Source organism: Centruroides vittatus, unplaced genomic scaffold (genome assembly GCF_030686945.1).
Source record: "Centruroides vittatus isolate TY-2023 unplaced genomic scaffold, ASM3068694v2 contig_1042, whole genome shotgun sequence".
Taxonomy (NCBI): domain Eukaryota; kingdom Metazoa; phylum Arthropoda; class Arachnida; order Scorpiones; family Buthidae; genus Centruroides; species Centruroides vittatus.
Window position 1 is genome coordinate 207801 of NW_027120674.1, and position 24771 is coordinate 232571.

A 24771-nucleotide genomic window follows, 5' to 3' on the forward strand; every position below is an offset into this window, starting at 1 on the left:
CAATTATTATTCTGTTTGGAAAGGCCTATGTTACATTTTACGTAAATTTAATAGTCTTTAGAATATACTTATAATTCTTAGTTTACAAATGTTTTTTGAATAATAACTTAATTTTCTAGCAATTTGGTTCACTCTTTGTTCAAAATTTATGGCCCTAAAAAGGGCCTTTTCAATAGTGACAAATCTGCTGAATGTTTACGGAAAACTTTTGATTTCTGCAGCTTCTTGTCTGAGTCAGTAGATTCTTCTGTAATGTTAATGATTAAAAAAGGTTGTTCTTGATCCAGTGAGCAGTCAACCACCCAGAATTTTTCTTCGATATTCTACATGTGATAAATACAGTCTCTCCATACTTTGGGCATAACAGCATTTATCCTTTCTTCCAAAAGTGTTTTCATGTCAGCAATTTTCCTGATTGAGTTTGGACGAGGTACATGTCCTTTGACTCCACGTTAATTCAATCTACTTCAGCTCACAACAGTCAGATGGGATTCTTGGGACAATGAAACTGGCTTCTAAAATTTTGTCAATTTGATATCGATGAGCATAAACGACTTCTAATGATTAAGTTTTATCATTTGTTGTTACTAATCAATATTTTTGCTATTTACTTAATAGCAAAAAAGATACTTATAAACTTTCATGTTTTGTTTTGTTTTAAAATGGTAATTTTAAAACAATCATTATACATGGATTAATAATCACTAATTTCATTTTGTTTTATTCTCTTCTTCAGTGATAATAAATTGCCTTTTCTTTCAAATTCCTTCTTCAATCTGAAGATTATATTTGTTGAAATACCAATTTCAGTTGTTATATTGATGATTTCACTAACTGATTTGTTTGTATGTATCTAGTAGTTTCCATAAACACATAAACATTAAGTACAGTTTTCTTTGCTTGAGAATGTTGTTGCTTTCTTTTAATATTCTTCTCGAAATATGAAAAATACACCATTATTGCAAATGGCTTTATGGCCCATTTCCATGACAACAGAATTACCTCATTGCCAGTGGTGATATTTGAAATATTTAACAAAGGATTCGCTAGCAGAAAATTTTTCCCTGACAATCACCGACAAACGAAATGGAAGTTTTGGCTAGAAATAAATACAATACCTTTTCTTGCGATATATCTAATAATCAGTGGCATATTTTGAACGTAACGAGACCTGGGAAAAGACCAGGTAACAACAGTATATTAGTGCCGTCAACCTTTTTTTTTTCTTTTCTTTTCAGGCAGAGAAATTTTTCACCCCAAATGGCACTGCTCATAATAGACAGATGTCATCATTTCTCGAAATACAATATCCTTTTTATTTCGCTGTTCATAGCCCGACACGTGTTCCACAGCCATCTTGTATTATCTCGCACACGTGAGATTGTGGGATCTCTCTTATGACTGGATCTAGTTTCAAAAACTCTTGAATCAATCGCGATTAAACCTCGTTTCAGTTGAGATTGAAACGGTCAAGAGAGATCACACCAAGGCATAGTCCCAACCTTGCTCACAATCTAGATTGAAATGCTCGGTGCAAACGGGGTATAAGGCTCTAGTTTAGTAGTATTACAGAGTATAATACATATATTTTAATATATTTTTTAAAAGAAACAAAACCACTGAGAAATGTTACGTGTGTTTAACAAGGTTCGGAAAACTGAAAATTTTAACAACGGGTTTGCCCAAACCTGTGCGAACCCACTGAATATCACCACTGCTCATTCCAAAATATTGATATATTATTTTAAACAAAAATCAAAGGCAATTTTATTATTTTTTCACATTTATGATTTGCATAATATTGTGTTTTAATAACAACTAAAACTTTGAAAAACAAATTAATCTGGGAACTTTTTCTTTACAATAGATGGATATAACCTAAACACTATTTACATTTTTCTAATGTAATATCAAATAAAAGTGAGGCCTTTATGTCATGACATTTACAAAATATTGATAAAATATATATTCATCTTATATGTAGAATAAAAATAATTAATTTAATAATTAAATCCTTGTGCTTAAATGAAAATTATTTAAATACAAAGTAAACAAGATACAAAATTTTTGATGTTAATATACAAAAAAATATTTGAATTTGTTTATATTTAAATTCATGTTGTGTAGTATTTTAAAGATGGAAATTAAGATTAGTACTTGATGATTCTCATTTGAAAAGAAAGTTGATGTATTTGAATCTACCTCTGTATAGAATACACAGTAAGACATCGGTTTTTGTAGACTTTGGTTATTGTCGGTTTCGGTTTTTGTCGATTTTTTCCACGAAAAATTTGTCTTGGTTTTTGTCAGTTGTCTCAGATTTTGTTGGTGTGCCCACATAGCCTCACTGCTAATTTTGCAAAAACAAAGAGTGACCCAAGCATTTTCCTGCTCAGTGTGGTATTGTTTCTTATTGATTGAGCATTACCTGGTGCATCCAGCCAATTCCATTGCTTTCCTTTCCTTTTAGCTCCGTCATGGGACTAAAGAAAGATTTCAGAGTCAGCAACTCTTCCAATGCCATTTTAAATGTTCATTTATTCTTTACATTAGTCTTTTATATTTATTTTATATTCATTTCTTATTGTTTTTAGTATTAAACACTATATTTATTCTCTATAAAATGTGTTTTTGGTATGTATTTTGGAGTGTCCAGAACGATTTAATTGGATTTACATTGATTTATATGGAAATAATTGCCTTGGTTTTTGTTGGTTTCGGATTTCACCGATTGTTTTTAGATGGATTATCTATGAAAACCAAGGTATCACTGTATTTATATTTTTTAAAGCTTATTAAATATTATAATTGACTTAAACATATTCTGCTGTTGATAAATACAGTAAAAAACATAAATTCACTTATATATAAATATTATAAATGTGAATATATAGGTAACAAGCTTACCTCCTCCTTCACAGTACCAATTATGACGAAAGAAAAAATAAAGTGCCATTAGAAAAAATATTACATTCACCATTCCTAAATATGTCTTTACATTAAGAGATTTTGCCTCCTGCAAGAAAATTATAATTTATATTCAATGATGTGATTCAATAAATATGAAAATTAATTTTAAATATTAATAAAAATTAAGTTAAAGAATTATCAAATCTATAAGAACGTTTATAATCTTTGGCCTTCTTAAGATCTCAAAAAGTAAAACAATCAAAAATACAATTTGAATGCTTTTTTCAACTTAAAAAAATTTGTTGTGCTACTTCTTTAATATAATAAGTAGACAGGCAAGCAGAGATTCTAGATTAAAGCCAAATGATTGTCAGATTATATCAGACTATATTAGTATTATTATTAATAATTAAATGCTAAGTAATTTGGCACTAGAGGTAGGCACTAGTTACCATCTCTTTCTAAATTTAATAATTAATTTGAAACGTTTTGGAAGAAAAGAATTGACCTGAAGCGAGACTGTGCAGTCGCATTGCCAGTTAAACTAACCAGACCTTTGTCCGATCTTTGTTTCCAGTACTATTAAATTAGTATAACCATATTCAGTTACCCACAGTTATATACAGCAGGGTTGGCCAACAAGTCGATCGACCAGTTGATCGCCAAGCCAATTTTGGTCGATCACTCACGATGTCTTGACTTAATGTATTATATTTGTAACCGAACGCAACAGTATGCATGCAGTTATGACTCGACTCATAAGCAGTGTACCTCGTACTAAAACAGTGTATAAACATAGTATGTATTTCACACCTCCCCCTCCCCACTTAGACTATGCCTATGACAACAAGTCGATCGCAACACATTTTTAAGATAAAAAGTAGATCTTATGTACACAAAAGTTGGCCACCCCTGATATACAGGGTGTCCAGAAAGGGTGAGTACAGTTTAAAAGTAAAATAAATTAAAAATAAAAAATGTTCAAAAAAAGTTTTGTTTTTATTTTCAATCTACGGTTATTGGGAAATTATTTACTAAAAATTATGTTATCTAAATGGCGTCTGTTATGCTCCTGGCACTCTTCTAATCTTGAGTGAAGATTTCTCAGTACACGTTGACACAAAGCCTGAGATACCAATGCCATTTCTGCTGTGATATTCTGCTTTAATTGAGTTAATGTCCTCAGCTTATTTTCATACACTCTCTCTTTAAGAAATCCCCATAAGAAATAGTCCAAAGGATTCAGGTCTGGACTGTGTGGTGGCCAGTTAACATCACCTCTTTGCGAAATCAGAGAGATACTGTGAGATGATTTCAAATTTTTTAGTTCCCTCTTTGCAATAGTTTCATGGCTTCAATACAGGAACATGGTTTCAACAAGATGGCGCCACTTGTCACACATCAAATGATTCAATTGAAGCCGTAAAGGAGTTATTCCCCAATAAGCTAATTTCGCAAAGAGGGAACGTATCTCAGGCTTTGTGTCAACGTGTACTGAGAAATCTTCGCTCAAGATTAGAAGAGTGCCAGGAGCATAACGAACGCCATTTAGATAACAATTTTTGTTGACTACGAACACAATATAGTGCTTTCGACAATCACTTGGCTTTTCTTTTCCCTGTTATTTAGTTGAGACAAGCATTACATGCGCATGTAGCTCGTTTCGGGCCTAATATGCCCCTCTTCAGTCAACTAAATATTAAGACGATGACACTTTACAACCAATATTTCAGGCAGTGGCATTTTACAACTAACGTTAAGAACGTTGGTTTTAAAAACTTTTTAACTTTAAAACTTCGACTAAAATCAGTATTATTTCCAGGCGTGGTAATTTAAAAAGGTCGCAGGAACCACAATTCACAATGCACTAATCAACACTAAACTGTCTGAATTATTCAGTCGTATCATGTCCGATTCTTGCTTCATGGCACTTCAACTGTCGTGCTCATTAGCATGTTCTTTCGTGTCCGAGGTTAACTGATGCGAAGTTGTATTTTCGTGACTATGATTGAAGATTTTGGTGTATATTAATTCTTATAATATGTTTTATAATATTTTTAGCCAATTTCCATTTATCTTAACGCCTGGGTATTTATTAATGCTGTTCTGACTCTTAAAAATTTCGACACTTTCTTTAAACTTCCTATTATATGCTTTAGGTTCTTTATGTAAAATTTTTATGTTATTTTGATCAATGTTACAACTGTTTATCGTGCAATGCTCGAGGAACGCTGAATTAATTCTACGATATTTGAGATCTGCTACGTGCTCTTTCAGTCTTATTTTCATTTGTCTCTTTGTTTCACCTATATAAACTTTTTTGGTACTACATGTACATGGGATTTGGTAAACTATATTTCGCATTTCTTCTATTGGTTGTGCTCCTTCTTTAACAGTTTGCCTAGCTTTGATTCTGGCTGATAGCTTGTCATACTTGGGTGCTAATTTGATATTAATTTTTTGTGTTTCTTTATTTATTTCTTCGTATAGCCCTTTAATGTATGGGAACATAACATATTGGAGTTTTAAATTTTCTTTTTTACTTATAATGATATCCGGATTGTTAAGCTCTCTTTCCCAAGCGTCAAGTAATCATCTCGGATAGCCATCTAAGATGAATCTTTTCTTTAGTTCCAGCATATTTTTTTGCGTATTAATTATTTTACTTGTTCTGTTTCTGATTTTTTTGTATTCCATGGTAAAAATGTTCCTTTTTATATGTAAAGGGATATTTGAGCTGTATTTTATGGTTGTATTTATTGTGCATGGTTTTTTGTAAACTTCAAACTCGAGTTCATTTTCTCTTCGTTTTATCGTAATATCTAAATAACTCAACTTGTGCTCTATGTTATCTTCTTCTTCCACTTTAAACTGTATAGTTTCGCTTATATTATTTACCAACTTAATTATTTCCTCTATTTTTACTTGTGTTTCATTATATATAATCATGATGTCATCGATGTATCTCCTGTAAAATTTTATTCCATTTATATTATCAATCAGTTTATCAATGTCTATCATTATCAGCTCAGCCAATTTAGGTCCTATAACAGACCCCATGCTGATACCTTCAACTTGTGTGTAGTATTTATCGTTTATTTGAAAATAGTTACTACAGTAACAAAATTCTATCAAATCTATTTTTTTTCTTTTTTCATGTTGTGTGTTTATTTTCGATTATATCCCATGTTATCGACGGGTACATGTCCACTATATCTAAGCTGGCAATTTTATATGTCTCTTCAATGTTAAGTTTTTTCAGTTCATGCAATAGTTCATCGGTGTTTTTAATGGAGTAACACGAATTTTGATATTGGCTCAGTTCATGTTTAAGAAATTTTTCTAGGTTATACAATGTGGAATTCCTAAAATCTACAATTGGCCTGACTTTCTCACCAATCTTGTGGGTTTTTAATTGGATATTCAGTTTAGGCATGAACCATTTTTGTTTATCATCTAATTCTTTTTGTTTTTGTAACAGCGTAACTCTTTTCTTTAATTCCAGAAAAATGACTTTTTTTGGATCTATTGGCAATTCTCTAAATTTCGGATTTCCTACTATTTCTAATTTTTTAATTTTAATCCATTCCTTGGTTACTATAATTATTTGTTTAGATTTATCAGCTTTAATTATATCCAAATTATTATTATTTAAAAAATTATATAATTTATCTATTTTGGTTCTATATTGTAAATAACTTTTGTCTCTTATAACTGTCTTCCCTTTACTTCTTGTCACATATTTCTTTATCTTATTACTAAAATTTATCTTAAAAGAGTTTGATTCTGTTTCAGGCATGCCGTTGAGTATGTGATCTAGATTAGGGAGTATGTCTATTACTTCCCATTTGTTAGGGCCGTTGAAATCGAGTCCATCTTCTAATATTTCGCATATTTCTTCAGGTATTGTAACTTCTGTTTTATTCTAAATTAGTAATTTTTTCCATTCCTGCATTTCCTCTATTGTTGGATATCCAAACTTTTCTATTAGTTTTTTATGTTTGTTAACAGCGTACCTCTTTATATTTCTTTTATGATTCTTGTTATCCTCAATTTGTATGTCGTTGCTCTGTGTACTGGATTCTTTTAAGGATTTTCTTAAGGTTTGTTTCAATCTTCTAATTTTTATATACTTAAACTTTATGGCAGATCTTAATATTTTAAAATTAATATTTATTCTATCTCTTGTGGGTATAACTTCTGAAATTGATTTTGGTAGAGAGAGTATTCTCAAAATTGTTTTCTCTTTAAGATGTATTTTAGGGTATCTTAGATCTGTTAAAGTCTTAGTGATCTCACCTTGTATCTTCTCTACATAGGTCATGTTCTTTTGACTGGATTTATGATTTTTCAGGGTTGAAGCCAGTCGTTTCTATTTCAATAGCTTGATTAATAACTTGAAACCGTGTTGCGCTTGATTCTTGTTGACTACGAACACAATATAGTGCTTTCGACGATCACTTGGCTTTTCTTCTCCCTGTTATTTAGTTGATCAACTAAATAACAGGGAGAAGAAAAGCCAAGTGATCGTCAGAAGCACTATATTGTATTCGTAGTCAACAAATAAATTATAATAAATTCCAAAACCATAACTATAACTACAGTAGAGAGTCGTTACTCGGAACCCCGGTAGTCGGAATCGCTGGTAATCGGAACGATTTTCAGTCGGACTGTGTCATGCTGAATCAAACGTTTTTGATACTAGATTTACTTCTAAAGTATAATTTTCATGTTTTTATATTCTTCAATATATTTATTTTGTTTGTACAAAATAAAGAAATAATTTTTAACAATACAATAGCCTTGATTATTATTATAAAAATTTTCATTAGGCTTAAAATCAACAAAAATTCAACACAAAGCGACACGCAACGGAGAAAAATTTGATCATTGGACAGGTTAATATATTTTTTCGTACATAATCGGTAATCCGAACAAATCACTAATCTGAACAACCCCAGTCCCCAATTGACTCCGATTTTCAACTCTCTACTGTAATTTGAAAAAATATTCTTCATATTTTATATTTTAAACTAATCGTAATTAAAGTTAATATAAATAAACAATATTACCATAGGAGCAATCTTGACTTTAGAAGCAATTCTTGGCAATAAGCACAAAAGGAGCATATAAGTTAGTGAACTTAGCATAAAAGTAACAAAAAATTTTTCATGGGCAGCTGAAAAAAATGTTCAGAATAATCAGTAATCAGAATAATAACAATAAAAAATTTCTATAAATTATTAACTTAATAATTAAACTATTAATTTAATTCCCATATCATTAAAATCTCATTTAGATTTGATGAACATTTAAACACATCTCAAAATATCCAATATTTTTAAAAATTAAATTGAAGACATAGTCTGTTGAAAAAGGAATCACCACTTATTCACTTTCAATGTTCCGATACAAATATAAATTTTTGACAACTGACCTTTCATTGTAAGCTGCTTGGCCATCAAAATTAAAACTTCCCTTAAAAACAAAGAAAAAAAGTATCCAATTAAAAACACAAGTTTAAACAGTATATTCCGTATATTTCAATATTCCGAAATACAGTTTAGTTTATTCTGGAATACTGAAAATGAATAAATGGTGATTCCTTTTTAAACAGACTGTGTCTTCAATTTAATTTTTAAACTTAATTGCCATCCGACAAAATTCTACAAATTAAGCCAATATTTTCTTAAAAATTTAGAGAAGACCATACAAAATGCAATATAAAATGTCAAACACTTGTCTTTAATAGATATAGAATGGAATGTACTTATAGCAAAATATAACAAATGTCTATACAACAAACATAAATACAACAAAATTTTTATATGTATTAAAGACAGAAAGCTTTATTAATTTAAATTAAAACAAAATAAAATTTTTTAAAGAATGGAGGAGAAAAGTAGTTAAATATTAATTAATAAGAATGCAGCTTTATGCAATAATTATAAATCAAAAAATACAATATAATTTGATTCTAACTAATGCAATTAGACATGATAATGTTTATTTTCTGTATGGAAATACCTGAAATTTTAATGGTAATGAAATAATAAATGAAAGAAATTAATAATCTAAACTGCTATTCTAAAATTATATATATATATATATATATATATATATTAGTTATATTAGTATTTGTATTTAATCTGCTGGAAACTTTGTAAATGGTATATAGTCAGCCATCTGTACTTAATCAACTACTAATAAAAAAAATTCCAGAAGTTCCAAAAAGAAAGAATATTTAATATAGAAGCAAATTTATATTTTATTCTGTTTATTTCTCTTTCACATCATTAAAAAAATCAATCTATTACTTATTTGTTTTTCAAAAAAATTAATATTGAAATAATATTGAGAAGTCTCTCTCACATTTATAAATCATAACAGAAGGAACACTAAGTCTCAGCTTTTCTGGTAATAACTTTAAACTTTGCTATAGGCTGCAAGTCTATACAAGGTAATATTCATAAAATTCATTGCCTATGGTCTATGCGCAAGGGCAACTAATATGTGAAAAATCTAAGCATTATAACAAACTGACTACACATGTAAAGATATAGAGTTGCCGATATTTTCAATCAACAGTTCTCAAAAGCACTTCAACAGTAGCCAAAAATCACCAAATTCTTGAAAATAGCTAATAAAAGTCACTACATTTTTGTTTTAAAAATTTTAATTAATATGAGGTAAAAATTAAGTATGCATATTTTGATCATATTTTGTCTCTCTGTGATATATCATAATAATAATTTTAAAGCATTGGTGAAAATTGGCAAAAATGATCAACAAAATGGCATACAATTAATTCTACTACATAGAACAGTGAGATTTACATAAATAATGTGATTCCTGATGCTATTCCTTTCCTACTGTTTTTTATTTTGGAACTATACTCTAAAATCTTGGCTATAGATTGCAGCCTAAATTTATATATGAGTGTCTTATCCACGAAAAGTCAGCATTTGCTTTTGCAGTTTATACACCAAGATAGCTTACAGCCAAGGTTTTAGGGTATGTAAAGAATTGCTTTTATCAGAGTAGGGACAAAAGTGACACGATCTTGTGGTCCCACCTGGTGTTGTATTTGTAAACAAGTGTGGAAACAAAAGGAGCACCGTCTTTGTTTATTGGACTTGCATGAGGTGGGGCAATGTGTTTGCCACATGTTAGCTTGCTAGAAAAAATGTAAACAAGTGACGGATGTTATGGTGAGCTTGTTTTGTCGGGAGAACAGCCAACGTTTTGGAAAGCTTCCGATAAAAGGAAGAATCCTGATTGGTCAGAAGTTGTCATCCAAAAAACTCTTTAGATAGTAAGATGAGTGAGAAAAAAGGAGAGAAGGGCAAGAGACTGATAATACAGTAGCCTCTGGCACTTGAGAAGCCCACTGAGCGTAGAGAGAGTGAACTCCTCTGATAACGATTTCAGGGACAGGTAAGTGTGGAGACTGGACGGACCGTATAGTTGAGCCAACTCCACAAGCTGACTGAGGCCTCTCTAGAGTTTAATAGTTCCTGAAGGCCAAGCTGAAACATGAGACGCCACACTTTGTTTGTCCTGTATATGTTATGTTGTCAAACTTGTACATTCTGCATATTTTGTTTTGTAAATAAACTGTAAATATTCTCTGAATTGAGTGTGGAGGTGTGCTTTCGTCGAACCTGAATCAACTATCGAATCATGATACACACAGAACCCAACTGAACAAGACGGAGTTTGGGAAAGATCTTCACGAGATCTTCACTAGAACTTCATTGGGTAGTAATATTTTTTTTGTTTTTTAAATAAAATAAATTTAAAATCAAATTTATTTTATATTCAGTTTTAACTTTTTTTGTAGATCAATATTTTTTTGTACAGCCTAAGCTAGTCTGTGTTCACACCACACTTTAAAAAACATTAATTTAGAACTAATACGTACATATAAAGAATACTTTATACGAAATACTTACGATAATTTTCAGACGACGACACATACGTCAATCCTATTAAGCAAGTAATTTCTATTCCATTTAATATACAGGCAAGAGTAACTAATCTTTGCCATATCACTTCATTTAAAATTAAGTTGCTGTAGTAACTGTAATACATAAACATAACAATATATCGTGGTGCAGCATGTAATCCAATACCAATTCGCCAAACATATCTCTGAGGAGTATAACCTCCAATGGCAGCACTTATAGATGGTAAATAATTTGATACCTAGAAAAATTTAAAATTTTTAATATAATTTTGTAAAATATATTATAGCAAAAATAAAAATTGAACATAATTAGCAGAAGTAAAGAATTTGAGATTAAAATCTTGAAATTTGATATAAATAAAGATTTTATGCCTAGTTAGTCGTATTAAGTAAAGTAATTGCTGTATTTTTATAATTGAAAATTTCTGTTTAAATATTCGGCTTTTTATAAATGGCATGCAGAATGTATAGACAAAGAATAAAAAACTGAATGTACATTTATCCAAAATTAAGAACAACAATTAAAAAAAAATAACAAAATTTTTATAGTAATTACGGTTAATGTTACCTTAGGTGCCAAGATGGCGGCTCGTCTCTGATTCCAGCAAGGAAACAGTGGGACGCATGTTCTGACCTAACCTAACCTATTCTAATAAATTACCATAATTATTATGCCAATTTATTAGAATAGGTTAGGTTAGAACGTGCGTCCCACTGTTTCCTTGCTGGAATCAGAGACGAGCCGCCATCTTGGCACCTAAGGTAACATTAACCGTAATTACTATGTTTTAATGACAAATATAGAAGCTAGTTTATAAAATGAACTTTAAAATCTTTGTAAAATTTAAGAACTTTTTGAATGTATATCAATTATATGGGTAATCATTTAATATTAATTTATGCATCACTTTTTTGATTTCTTCATAAAGAAATCAATAAAGTGAGACATAAATTTATATTAAGTGATTACCTATATAATTTATTTAAAAAATGGGAGACAGAATATTTTAACTACTGATATAATGTAAAAAACCAAAAAGAAAAAGTAAGTTATTTTGCTTTTCCGTACATTAAAAACATTTTCGAAAAATGTGCTAAAAGACTTAAAGAAAAACAAATAATTTTAGTGCCAACTACGAAAAATAAATTAAGTAAAATAATAAATATAAATAAAAAAGAAAAAAAAAAATCAATATCTTACAGGAAATTTACAAATTTACAAATTAAAATGTACATGTCAAGAATCAAAAATATATATAGGAGAAACAGGAAGAATAGTGGAAAAAAAATTAAAGAACATTTAATAATCATTAATACTAAAAATAAGTTGAATGTAAATGACAGTATGCAAATTTTCACTGGTTAGTATGATAATACAAAAATGGCCACCAGTGCGTGACTAAATTGTATCTCGGTATTCTCGTATACTAAAGCATTCACATTATTATCGTGTATTCCTACTACTGAAGAGGAACTGTTAATTGATACAACTCAAAATGCACATGGTTGTATCTCTTTGATAATAAAAAAGGACTGTTGAAAAGATCAGAGTAATTTTTATTATATTTATTATTTTAAAGTAACTTTACTTTTTAAAACATTTTTAAAATTATATATAAATACAGTAGAGAACCGAAAATCGGAATCAATTGGGGACTGGAGTTGTTCAGATTAGTGATTTGTTCCGATTACCAATTATGTATGAATAAATATATTAACTTGTCCGGTGTTCAAACTTTTCTCCGTTTCGTGTCGCTTCGTGTTGAATTTTCGTCGATTTTAAGCCTAACGAAAATTTTTATAATAATAATCGAGGCTATCGTATCGTTAAAAATTATTTCTGCATTTTGTACAAACAAAATAAATATATTGAAGAATATAAAAACATGAAAATTATACTTTAGAAGTAAATTTAGTATCAAAAACGTTCGATTTGGCACGACACAGTCCGACTGAAAATCGTTTCGATTACTGGCGATTCCGATTACCGGGGTTCCGATTAACAACTCTCTACTGTATACCTTTTTGATATTACAGTACAGACTCAACTACAATTCTACAATCATAGAAGTTTACTCTGTTCAGCTGCAGTGTGTGCAGGAGAAGCTTCTTCAAAAACTGCCAGTGCTAATTAATCACAAAGGTATGATGGTTGGATGGCTGAGCAGTTAAGATGGCAGCCTATCATTATGGAATACCTGGAATTGAATCTGGATGGGTCAAGAAACCACAGAAATTTTTCAGGATCCGTCAATATGTTGGACCCCATCCCTCACAATGCAGGTGTTCCTTTTGTGGGCTTGGCTTCCCTTATCCCTCACAATGCAGGTGTTCCTTTTGTGGGCAAAAGGAACCTTGCTAAAAAAAAACAACCTTAATGCCCACAAGGTAAAGAGTTTAAAAAAGAAAAAAAAGAAAATTGCAAAAGTGTGTTTCTTCAAGATAATGCAAAGTCTCATACTTCAAGATTGACTCTGAAAAGCTCCGTAGCCTTTTTTGGAATATTCTACCCTGCACCATATTCATCAGACCCCTCACCATCTGATTTTCACTTTTTCTGGTCAATTGACAATCATATACATAATGGACAATTTTGAAATCAAGTGCAATTAAAAAAGAAAGTGAAAGAATTTTTTGTTTCTGAAGACAGAATTTTTATAAGAGGAGAATTTATAAACTTGTTTCTTGGGAAAAATTCATTGTCAGGGTGTTTATTTGTTTTACTTTTACAAATGTTTTAATTTTGTCTTTAAAAAGGTTTATGATTTCATTTGTTACCTGATATAATCATGATGCTGTTGCAATACTTCATTGAAAATATTTTAATCAGTTCTTTTGTCAATTTCATTGTTATTTCACAAATACACAAGACTTATAAATACTATTTTATTAACGTTGTTCTAAAACATAAACTAGACATCTTAAAATTAGCAATATTAAACAATGGGTTCTCTCAAACAAGATTGAAACTTTGTTTGAGAGAACCCATTGTTTAATATTGTTTACCCATTACCTTATTGTTTGTTTCAAACAATAAGGTAAAAACATAATTTAAAACCATGGACCAATCAGTAAAGAATATGGCTTAGAAAGTTTCTCCAATTTTGCTAATTATTTTATAAGTTATTTTTATATTATATAAAACATTCTAAAAATCCCCCAATCAAATAAGGATGACCTAGTTACTATAGTTGCTCAGCTGAATTAATGCAGCTTTAATAGTGGCTGAAGTTTAAAAAATGCTAATATTTTTGACCTATTTAATGCACTAACTTTACACTTGGATAGTTGAAAGCAGAATTCCACTTTCACTGTCCTAAAGATGGCCCAAGACAATAAACGTGGTTGAAAACATTACTATTTTTTAAACATCACCTACTGTTTGATTAATTCGGCTCCTAATCATTTTATCAAAATTTCAATATACACCCATCAACTCGGACAATTTTTTTGAAAAAATTATACAGCAATTTTAAATCTCTTACAACAGAAAAATTATATTTGTTTGTCGAAACCGTGTCTTCTTTTTCTTGTTTTGTTTGGTGTCATGACTTGGTGAATTTATAGACAGTTGGCAAATAATTCGTCAATTTAATCCATAATCTTTACAGAGATGCATTTCGAGCTTTTGCACCTCTTCAGTCTGTTAACATAATAAACATATGCTGTATCTAGTGGACGTCTGTCTGGCACCTTCCACACTACGTCTTCCCACTTACTTTCCCCTCCCTGCTAACTTGACTGCTTCCCCCGCACGTCTCACAATGTGTAACTTCTCTCTCCCAGAATGCTGCATACAGCCACGCCTACAACTGTATAAATATTCTCTTTAAGATATTCTATTTTAATAGTTGTAACCAGCATAGAAATTCATAAAAGAATTTCTATGCTTAGGTTCTTGTTAATATTATTTTTGTCTGTAGTAAAAGTTTTGATAAAATAAATATAAAACTGGCACCAACTTATAGAATCTTACAAAAAAGAATTCGGCAGACAAAACCTGGTGTAAATAAACAACCAATTAAATACAACACTACTGATGTCGTTTACAAAATACCTTGCACATGCGAACCACCAAAAGCATACATTGGAGAAACAAAATGAAGATTGGAAACAAGGTTAAAAGAACACGTCGCGGATTTAAAATATAATTGAATCAACTCTGTTTTTTACGAACATTGCACAACTCATAACTGCAGCATAGACAAAACTGATGTTGTAATAGTACACAAGGAAAAAATTGGTACAAAAGAAAATTTAAAGAAAGCTATGAAATTACAACCTTCACCCTCTATTAGTCCAAGTTAGCAGGAGGTTCACTGTATGCTTTACCTATATAATGCTTACGCACAAATGACAGAGATAGATGAGATATACTAGAAAATGACACTTCTATAAAGCTGGAACCAGCTTAGATTAAACCACATCTTTCACATCTTTTCTAGCAACAAATAACACTTTAAAAGAGGCTGAAAGTATATGTTTTAATAAAGTGGCAAAAAACATTTGTTTTCATAAAGATATGGTTTACTTATATCTAATTTTTCTAGTGTATAAAGATGTATATAAAATAACTTTAAGACAAGATTTAAAAAAAAATGTGTGTGGGAGCAGCAGAATGATTCTGTATCTTAAAACTCACTCTGCTAGAGCATAAAAATAAATACAATTAATAATAAAATAGCACCACATTAGCAAAAAGTGGTTCTATAGATAATCCAATTTGGGAAGAAACTAAAATTTTCTCCTCTCCAATTAACACAAAGGTGCTATTTTTACAGAATCAGTATTGATTAAGCTACGTTATCCAATTAATGCATCTCTTTTATAGTTGTCATAAATATGGAAATAAATACATACAGACAACCAAGCCCAAAATATTCTAATAATCAAATAATAAGACTAGATATGCTAGAATTTAGGCTAATTAATTTTGTAGATATTATGTAATTTGAATTACCATAAATTAAATAATTTAATTTAAAATTAATATAGTTATTAAATTTAATAAAAGATTATGGCATTTATTTATTCTTAGTCTAAAAATAAAAAATTCTGCTGCTAAATTTATTGTTTTTTTATTTCAAAAAAAATATTTTTAATAATAATCATTTTAAAATATTTCATTTAAATTTAATAGGCCCTAGTGTGTTAAACAAAAAAAAGGCATTTTAAATCTATTCTGTATTTAGTTTGAGAAAACTAACTGTAAAAAAAGCAAGGGGATACTATAGATTGCTCCCTATGGAATTTCGGGGCATTGAGTATATATTTGAAGTCAGGGGACTGAGACAAGTTCAACAATACCCTACTTTTGAACCAGAGACGAAAAATAAGAAAGTTATGATATTTACGATTTCTTGCCTTTCACAATGCATTCTATGCCCTTTTAGAGTTTTCCACTAGGTGGTACTGCTTGTAGTTCAGTATACGTTTCCTTTTTTTTTTTTTGTTCAAGAACTACCCTGAATCAATAACTAGTGACGTTAAACACTTGGAGGTCTGCTGGCGGCTCTCCCCTGGCTCCTCTCCGGGAAGAGTCCATCGGGAGCATAAACAGTTGAACGCCACCTAGTGGAAAACTCTAAAATGGCATAAAATGCATTGTAAAGGGCAAGAAATCGTAAATATCATAACTTTCTTATTTTTCATCTCTGGTCCAAAAGTAGAGTATCGTTGAACTCATCTTGGTCCCGAGTTCAAATATATACTCGGTTCTGAAATTCCATAGGGAGCAATCTATAGTACACTCAAAAGCAAAAATTGGAAGACTGCCTTGATGAAATTCATATAAAATATGTAAAAGGAATCCTCTAATCCTAGCAAATTCTACCCTATTTGCCTTCTGCTTGTCATTGGTAAAATACTAGATGGGCTCCTAATTTGCAGGATCTTGAAGCATCTCCATAAGAACAATCTTCTAAGCCCTTACCAACATGGGTTTACCCCAAGCAGGTCTACAATCATTGCAATCTCCACAGTACTTGATCATGTAGAGAAAGCCAAAAGAGCAGGAAAACATACTTTACTGTTCGATATTGGCTACAGAGGGCTTTTGACAACCTCTGGTGGCTGGCAACTCTACAACAACTATGATACTATGAGTGTCTGCAGAACCGTTTCAACCTTATGAGCAGCTTTGTGCATGAAAGACAAGTTGGTTATTATGGCAATAACACCATCCATATCCATTCTGTTTCAAAGGGCTACTCCTAAGGGTTCCATACTGGGCATAGGTCTATGGATAGCCCTAGACAATAACTTGCTTGCATCACTAAGTACAAGTAGTGACTATTTGATACAAGGCTATGTGGATGATATGATTGTGACCAAAATTGTGACCACCTCCCAACTGAATGTAATCAGCTACTTTGCCCTATCTTTTCCCGGAGCATGGATCGTAAATTACCAATCAACCTCGGCAAGTGCAAATATATAATATTCTCTAAGAAAACACCTCTGCAGAAAACTCCATGCATCACCATCAACAACATAAGAATACCAAGGGTTAGGATATGAATTATCTGAGAAAGAATATGAAAGAGATACTTGCTTGGAAGAAACATGTAAACCATGTCTGTGCCAGAGCTACTTAGGTGACCAATATCCTCCCTAGCATCTCTCAGAACATCTGGGAATCGGCTTCAATGCAGCCCGTCACATTTATCTGGGGGCTATCGAGCCTATCCTGTTACATGTATCCCCCATTTGAGCTAAGGCCACTTTTAATCAACGTCTGCAGCAAATTCTCTCGTAGCATGAGAGCACTGTACTCTCGATTGTTGCACATAACAATCACGATTCAATAAAATAACAATGTAGAATATTTTAAACCTTACCACAATGCTACACATTGCTATCTTTTTCTCCTGGTTTCAATGACTGGACCAATCCCAATTCATTTCAAATAAGTCACTGCAGCTATTTTTGACAATGCAATTTTCTCACTTTGGTGTTATCACCCTGCTTTCTTCCATCAGAGCGTGATAAGAAATTTAATACTTCCAATTTTGCAACAATTAAAATTTTACATGATATAATTTAAATCAGATATATTAGTCTATTTTGTACGTTTTCAGAGTCCATATTTTATCATAAAGTTGGAAAGATCAAATAAGTATATAGATTTTAAATAACTTTTTTTTAAAGTTAGATGACATTGAAAGTTTCATTATAAAATCTATCTGGTTTCATAATAATAAAAATTTTTTTGAATTTATATAAAGCTTACTGGTAATCTTATTGAATCAATTTTAAACTTCCTAGGATCTAAGAACTGCCTATGACTATATACTAAAACTTTGTTAATTTCCCATAAATAAAAATAAGTTAATATAGTAATCAGCTTAAATTCTAACAGATAATACAGAAATTCATGTTTTCATAAGATAGTTTTAGAACAAGAATACTAAGCTTAGTAAGTATGAATTAAGACTATCCAGAAAGTGGTTAATGTAACCCTTGGTGCCAAGATGGCAGCTCATCTCTGATTCCAGCAAGGAAACAGTGGGACGCACGTTCTAACCTAACCTAACCTATTCTAATAATTTGGATGCTAATAATTATGGTAATTTATTCGAATAGGTTAGGTTAGGTTAGAACGTGCATCCCACTGTTTCCTTGCTGGAATCAGAGACGAGCCGCCATCTTGGCACCAAGGGTTACATTAACCCAGAGGGTTTACGAAAATAATAAAGTCCTCATCGATACTTCATTTATATAAGCCAATATTTTGCAAATATTTAGTGAGACTATGTTTGATTTTTCTAAGGATTAGTTCAGTTAGTGGGAAGACTTCTTAGAAGTAATCTGAGTTCACTGATTATAATAAATACTTCCAAATTAAGCAATGAAAGCTGAAGACTGCAATAACATCAATCAAAACCTTTACCATTCATACCACACAACAAATGTTTTTGATCTTACATAAGATTTGCATCATGTCAACAGAAGACCAAAAATATTTTGCAAATTTTACATTAAAATTATTTACTAGATGGTAAAAGTTTTGATTTATACTTAGTTATCAATTCAGTTATCAAGGCGGTAATTTTAAAGAATGCAAGCTCCGACTTCTTATTTTTATTATAGAATTGATAAATAATTGAATTTATATTCTAGAAAAACTATTTTATTGATGAGTAAATGAATTAAGCCACAAAATAATCTTTCATCAAAAATACAATCAAATTTCACATCATATCCATTAGCAACATTCAAATATCTGGATTTTTCAGGACCAATTTTACCATTAGGTGAATCCAGTGGTGATATTCAGCGGGTTCGCACAGGTTCAGCCGAACCCATTGGTAAAATTTTCAGTTTTCCGAACCTCGTTAAACACACGTAACATTTCTCAGTGGTTTTGTTTCTTTCAAAAAATATATTAAAATATACGTATTATACTCTGTAACACTACTAAACTAGAGCATTATACTCCATTCACACCGAGCATTTCAATCTAGATTGTGAGCAAGGTCGGGGACTATGCCTTGGTGCAATCTCTCTCGACCGTTTCAATCTCGACCAAAACGAGGTTTAATTGCAATCAATTCAAGAGAGTTCTTGAAACTAGATCCAGTCATAAGAGAGATCCCACAATCTCATGCGTGCGAGATAATACAAGATGGCCGTGGAACACATGTCAGGCTATGGACAGCGAAATAAAAAGGATATTGTATTTTGAAAGATGATGACATCTGTCTATTATGAGCAGTGCCATTTGGGGTGAAAAATTTCTCTGCCTAAAAAGAAAAGAAAAGAAAAAAAAAAGGTCAACAGCACTAATATACTATTGTTACCTGGTCTTCGCCCAGGGCCCTTTACGTTCCAAATACGCCACTGATTATGAGATATATCGCAAGAAAAGGTATTGTATTTATTTCTAGCCAAAACTTCCATTTTGTTTGTCAGTGATTGTTAGGGAAAAATTTTCTGCTAGCGAACCCTTTGTTAAATATTTCGAATATCACCACTGGGTGAATCTAGGTCTAATAGGGTGCCAGCTTTAAATATAAACAACAAAAAGATAGATCATTAATTAGTATAAATTGATAAACATTTTTAACAGGTTTATCATAATAATATTATTTTTATAAATATCCACAGGTTTATGTATGTGTGCACCTGTACACAAACAGAGAGATTGTGTATATATCTGTGTGTGTGTATATAATAATCTATAGGGGCACCTAAATTTTCTTTGCCTAGGAGCATCAGATACTCTTGTGCCAGCTCTGAGAGTTTTATTCTCGAAGTAAATCCTAATCCAACTTTAGTTTGGAAAAACATTCTTAATCTGTGAAATTAGAATACATGAAAACATATTTCAAACAGAAGATGCTAATGAAAATGCTAACCTAATTTAATTATGATTACAGAATAATTTACGAATATTATCATACTTCAAAAAATTTGCCAAACAAGAACAGACTTCTTACTAAAATTAAAATCCAGTATAGGAAATAAACAGGTTCCAAATTAATAGTAAAAAGCAAATATTTATATTAATTTCTGTTGTTCTTTAGCATTCTATATTAAGTTTGTTATACAGGGTGGGCCAGCGAAAATGAAACGACAGAGTGTTCATGTTCGTCCAAGCAAATCGCTCGGACAGGTCGATTTTACTCTCGAGGGGACATCTTATGCAATAAAGTTTTTGCGAATCTGAATATTAACTAAACAAACATTTTTTTTGAAATAAATGTTTGTTTAGTTAATACAAAATAAATGAGTTTTTAAAATATTTTGTTGTCTGTTGTATTCAGAATCGCAAAAACTTTATTGCAAAAGATGTCCCCTCGAGAATAAAATCGACCTGTTTGAGTGATTTGCTTGGACGAACACGAACACTCTGCCGTTTCGTTTTCGCTGGCCCACCCTGTATAAGTTCAACCGTACCGTAGCCAGCTGTTTTACAAAATATAATTCAACATCAATATGACAGATTACGACCCTTTCATACATCACACAAGCTTCATCAATATATCAATCATTAAACTGAATATTTTCATGGAATATGTAATTTTATTTTTTAATAAAAAAAATATTTAACATTTCTTTTTATAAAAGTCAATAAATAAGCCTTTAATTTTCATTTAAACGATTTTAATTAATATAAATCTCCTTCGTTACAAGCCTGAATCTATGTTATTGAAATGATTGATTGTTTCACAATGATCCATACAAATACTCAAGCACGACACACCCCAGAAAAAAAAATAAAAATAAAAATGTATTCAAATTGAAATAAAAGAGTCTTACCTGACAATGAGTGGAAGTTACTTGTCTAAAATTAAAAATTAAAGACCAAATGACACAAAATATAAAAGAAAACAAAGGTAAACAAACTGTACATAATGCTATCGTACGGAAACGAATCTGAACTAACGCTTTGGATTCAGAAGACGGCATTTGATATAATTTATGTTACATCTAGTGTAATACAGATTAAAAGAAATGTTCATATAAAATATTTATAGCATTTAGAAAATGAATGATTTTAAACGTATAATTGTAGTGTCTACACAACACCAAAAGTCGATAAATAAGTACAGCTGGTAAAGCATGGCCATCTATGCACACCCTAACGGAAATTGACGAAAAATAAAACATAATTCAAAAATTTATTTCAAGTAAATGCCACTTTTTATATTAGTTAATTATTTAATTGTGACAAAAATAATTAATCATTAATAATTGTAATGATTTTGCATTAAATTTTTATCCGAATTTATAATGTTGTTATAGCAACGATCGTTTTCATTCTGAAAAGAACCCTTACGCAACCATATACTTCGAACATTAATAAAATTTAAAATAATTTTCTAAGTATAAAATCATAATGAAAATATTTTACAAAAATTGTAATTTGAAATAATAAAATACACGGAAGATTTTTTTTTCTAACTTTTTCTGTTCTGTGGGCACTAAAAGGACTTTTTTAGCAAGCCCATTATGGATTCAATCAATCCCACAATGGGACAGCAGGGTGGTGAGGGACGGAACCCAACACATTCAGACAGGCCAACCTCCTAAAAAATTCCTATGGTTCAAATTTTCCAAACATCTCAGAAATTTTTCAGAGGATTGGTCCGTCCCGATTCATTGGGACCCCGGATGGGTAAGCTGCTATCTTAGCTGCTCGGCCATAAGGTCATCAAACATACATGAAAGATCCACAATTATAAGCAATTTTAAAGACAGAAGTCATCTCGATAGTAAAACTTTTTTCATTTAATTTCATTTAATGTAGAAGCTGCATACATAATCCTAAACAACCTAAAAAAGTGTAGAAATGTATAAAATGTTAGCAGAAACAATCGCATATTATATATTTTGAAAGCGAGAAGGCTCGGCTCAGATAACGAAAAAGTTAATAAAAATTCTAAATATAAAAAAAAAATAATAATTTAATTGCACAATTAACTAATGACTTGGTAATTTATATATGTTGTAATCTGTTATATAAGTATTAAAAGCGAACATTTATGAAAATTTGTAATGATTCATATTAAATTTTAACTTGGGCTATACGTCGGATCTGTTTACGCTACTGTTCGCGGATTGAGATGACTTCACTTTTCAAAAGTGCTTGTAATTGTTTATCTTTCACTTATTTTATTATTTCGAATTATCGTAAATTTATTTTCTGTGAAATATTTTCATCAAAGTCGTATAAGATAATTGAAAAATTATATTCAGTTCGGGTATACAATGACAATAAAAATATAAAATAATTGATTATTCGAGATTTAAAAAGATAGTTTATATTTATTTTTAACGAATGATTTCGGAAACGAATTTTCAAAGAAAGTGCACACGCGAACCAACAATCTTGCAAATAAAATTAAAAATAACTTCCTAAGTATACAATCTCAAAAACAATATTTCACAAAAATGGTACCTTCAAATAAACGAAAGATTTTTTTAACGTTTCTGTACTGTGGGAACTAAGAGGGCCTTTTTTAGAAAACCCCGTAAAGTAAGACTCTTTCTCACCGAACCACACTGTCTTCGATGAAATATTTTGCAAAACTTACTCATAAGTCGCTCAGAATTTCCATTTTCTTGAAAATGTTTGAGAAGCGCGCTTTGTCTCTATGCTCGTTAAAGCTTCTTACCAAGACGTATACATACAAATAATATTACGGGTCGAAAAACCATAGGAATTTTTTGGTGCGATCCGTCCCGAATATTTCAGATCCCATCCTTTATTATTTAGCAGCCCGTTGTAAGCCTAGCCAAACCCATAATGGCCTTTGTAAAAAAGCTCATCTTAGAGCTCACGGAGTAAGAGAAAAAACAAAAAAAACCACATCTATCTTTAAAAATAACCTGGTATCTTTTGGTATGAGAAAACAATTAAGAAACAAATAATTTGACGCTCGGTTTTGGAGCCGAACACTTATAATGTCTTCCTTTAGATTATGTTTTATTTTAAGATTCTCTTCCTTCATCTTTTTTTCTATTATAAACCAGATATTTTTCAAAAGGGTTTGGTAAAGTTCCCAGGCAAACTTTCACTGTTCAATGTAAGACGTTAATGCGCAATTTTTGCAATGTTTCTAATCGGTAAAGGACCAAATATGACAACAATCTCTCATATCACGAAAAACAAAAATATAATTATTGTCATTCTAAGTTTTCTATATGTATTTTTTTTTTCTTTTGGTGTGCGCGCGCGCGCGCGCGTGTGTGTGATTATAAACTGTTGGATATTCTTGCATCATTTTTAATTTGAAAAGTTTTCTGAGATAAATTGTATGAAACTATCGCAATTTCAATGAAAGAATGAATCTTTAGTTTCTGTTTTCGGAACTTCCCAGATTTTGCGATTCCAGATAAAGATAAGTACAGTAATTATATTTCTGTGTATATATTGTCTACTGGGACAATAGCAGGACAAGAGATCTTTGTCAAAAGTCAAAACAAAATATCTTTATTTTCACCTGAAAATAAAAATATTTTGTTTTAACTTTTCACTAAGATCTTCTGTCTTTGCTAATCAGAAACTACACCAGTATAATATGTCCTATTAATAAACAAGATCTGAGTAGACAATACGTACACAGAAATGCGAAGTAAGGACATAGAGGTAAAAAGAATAAGTAATTATAAATTACATTTTTTTAGATATTTTGTATAAAAATATTTATTATGTTCCTAACGAGAAATAAATAACGTTTCTAGACGCAATCAAACTTTATTTTTTCGATTAAATAGTAATTACATTATCGTTTAATTTCGAAAATAATGATTACAGTATACTTTAATACATAAAATTTAGGCCGAAAAGTTTATTTTATAATCAATTGTTATTTTTGTGTTGATTGCTCAAGCCTATTGCTTTTTATGGTGGATTTGTACCCTCAAACTCTTCCAGATTCTCAATCACGTGATGACGTCTGCCATTAGAATATATTAGATATTGAAGCTTTCTTGCCCAAATGTCAAACATACTGTTTGGCATACTTCGTTTATCATGCACTTTGTTTAATAAATAGTAAAGAATTAAGTATACTGTATATACTTTCAATATTCCAATAGTTTGCTGAACACTGAAACGGCAGAATAACGGATGATGATAATTCTAGGCCGGGACACTGGTCTTATTTAGTCTAGTAGCTAGGTAGATTAAAAAACCAGACATTTTTTAACGGGTGCGTTAGTGGAATTTTATGAATTTTTCTAGGTCTTATGAACAAGAGTTATAATGTTATTAACAGGTTACGGGAAACTTCTTTGGTTTTATTAATAGATACGGAGATACAGTGAAGTTTTCTGATTGTATTGAGAGATTCAAAGAGAAATTCTACTTCTGGATACGATTTGATACGAAGTGTTCTTATTCTATTGTAGATACGGTAAGAAGTTCTGGTTCTATTGCAGAT

At 30.8% G+C, this 24771-nt stretch overlaps 1 protein-coding gene across 1 annotated transcript in view; it reads right to left on the minus strand.

Moving 5' to 3' along the window:
* PGAP2 (Post-GPI attachment to proteins 2) overlaps nucleotides 1–21469 on the minus strand; it is a 47733-nt gene extending 26264 nt beyond the window's left edge. The window contains exons 1-4 of the mRNA XM_067264089.1: nucleotides 21143–21469; nucleotides 10866–11118; nucleotides 7983–8089; nucleotides 2908–3016 (exon numbers count right to left, since the gene is read on the minus strand). Coding sequence (XP_067120190.1) covers nucleotides 2908–3016; nucleotides 7983–8089; nucleotides 10866–11118; nucleotides 21143–21292 — 619 coding nt within the window. The 5' untranslated portion in view covers nucleotides 21293–21469. The remainder of the gene's footprint in view (nucleotides 1–2907; nucleotides 3017–7982; nucleotides 8090–10865; nucleotides 11119–21142) is intronic.
* Nucleotides 21470–24771: the final 3302 nt, after the last annotated feature.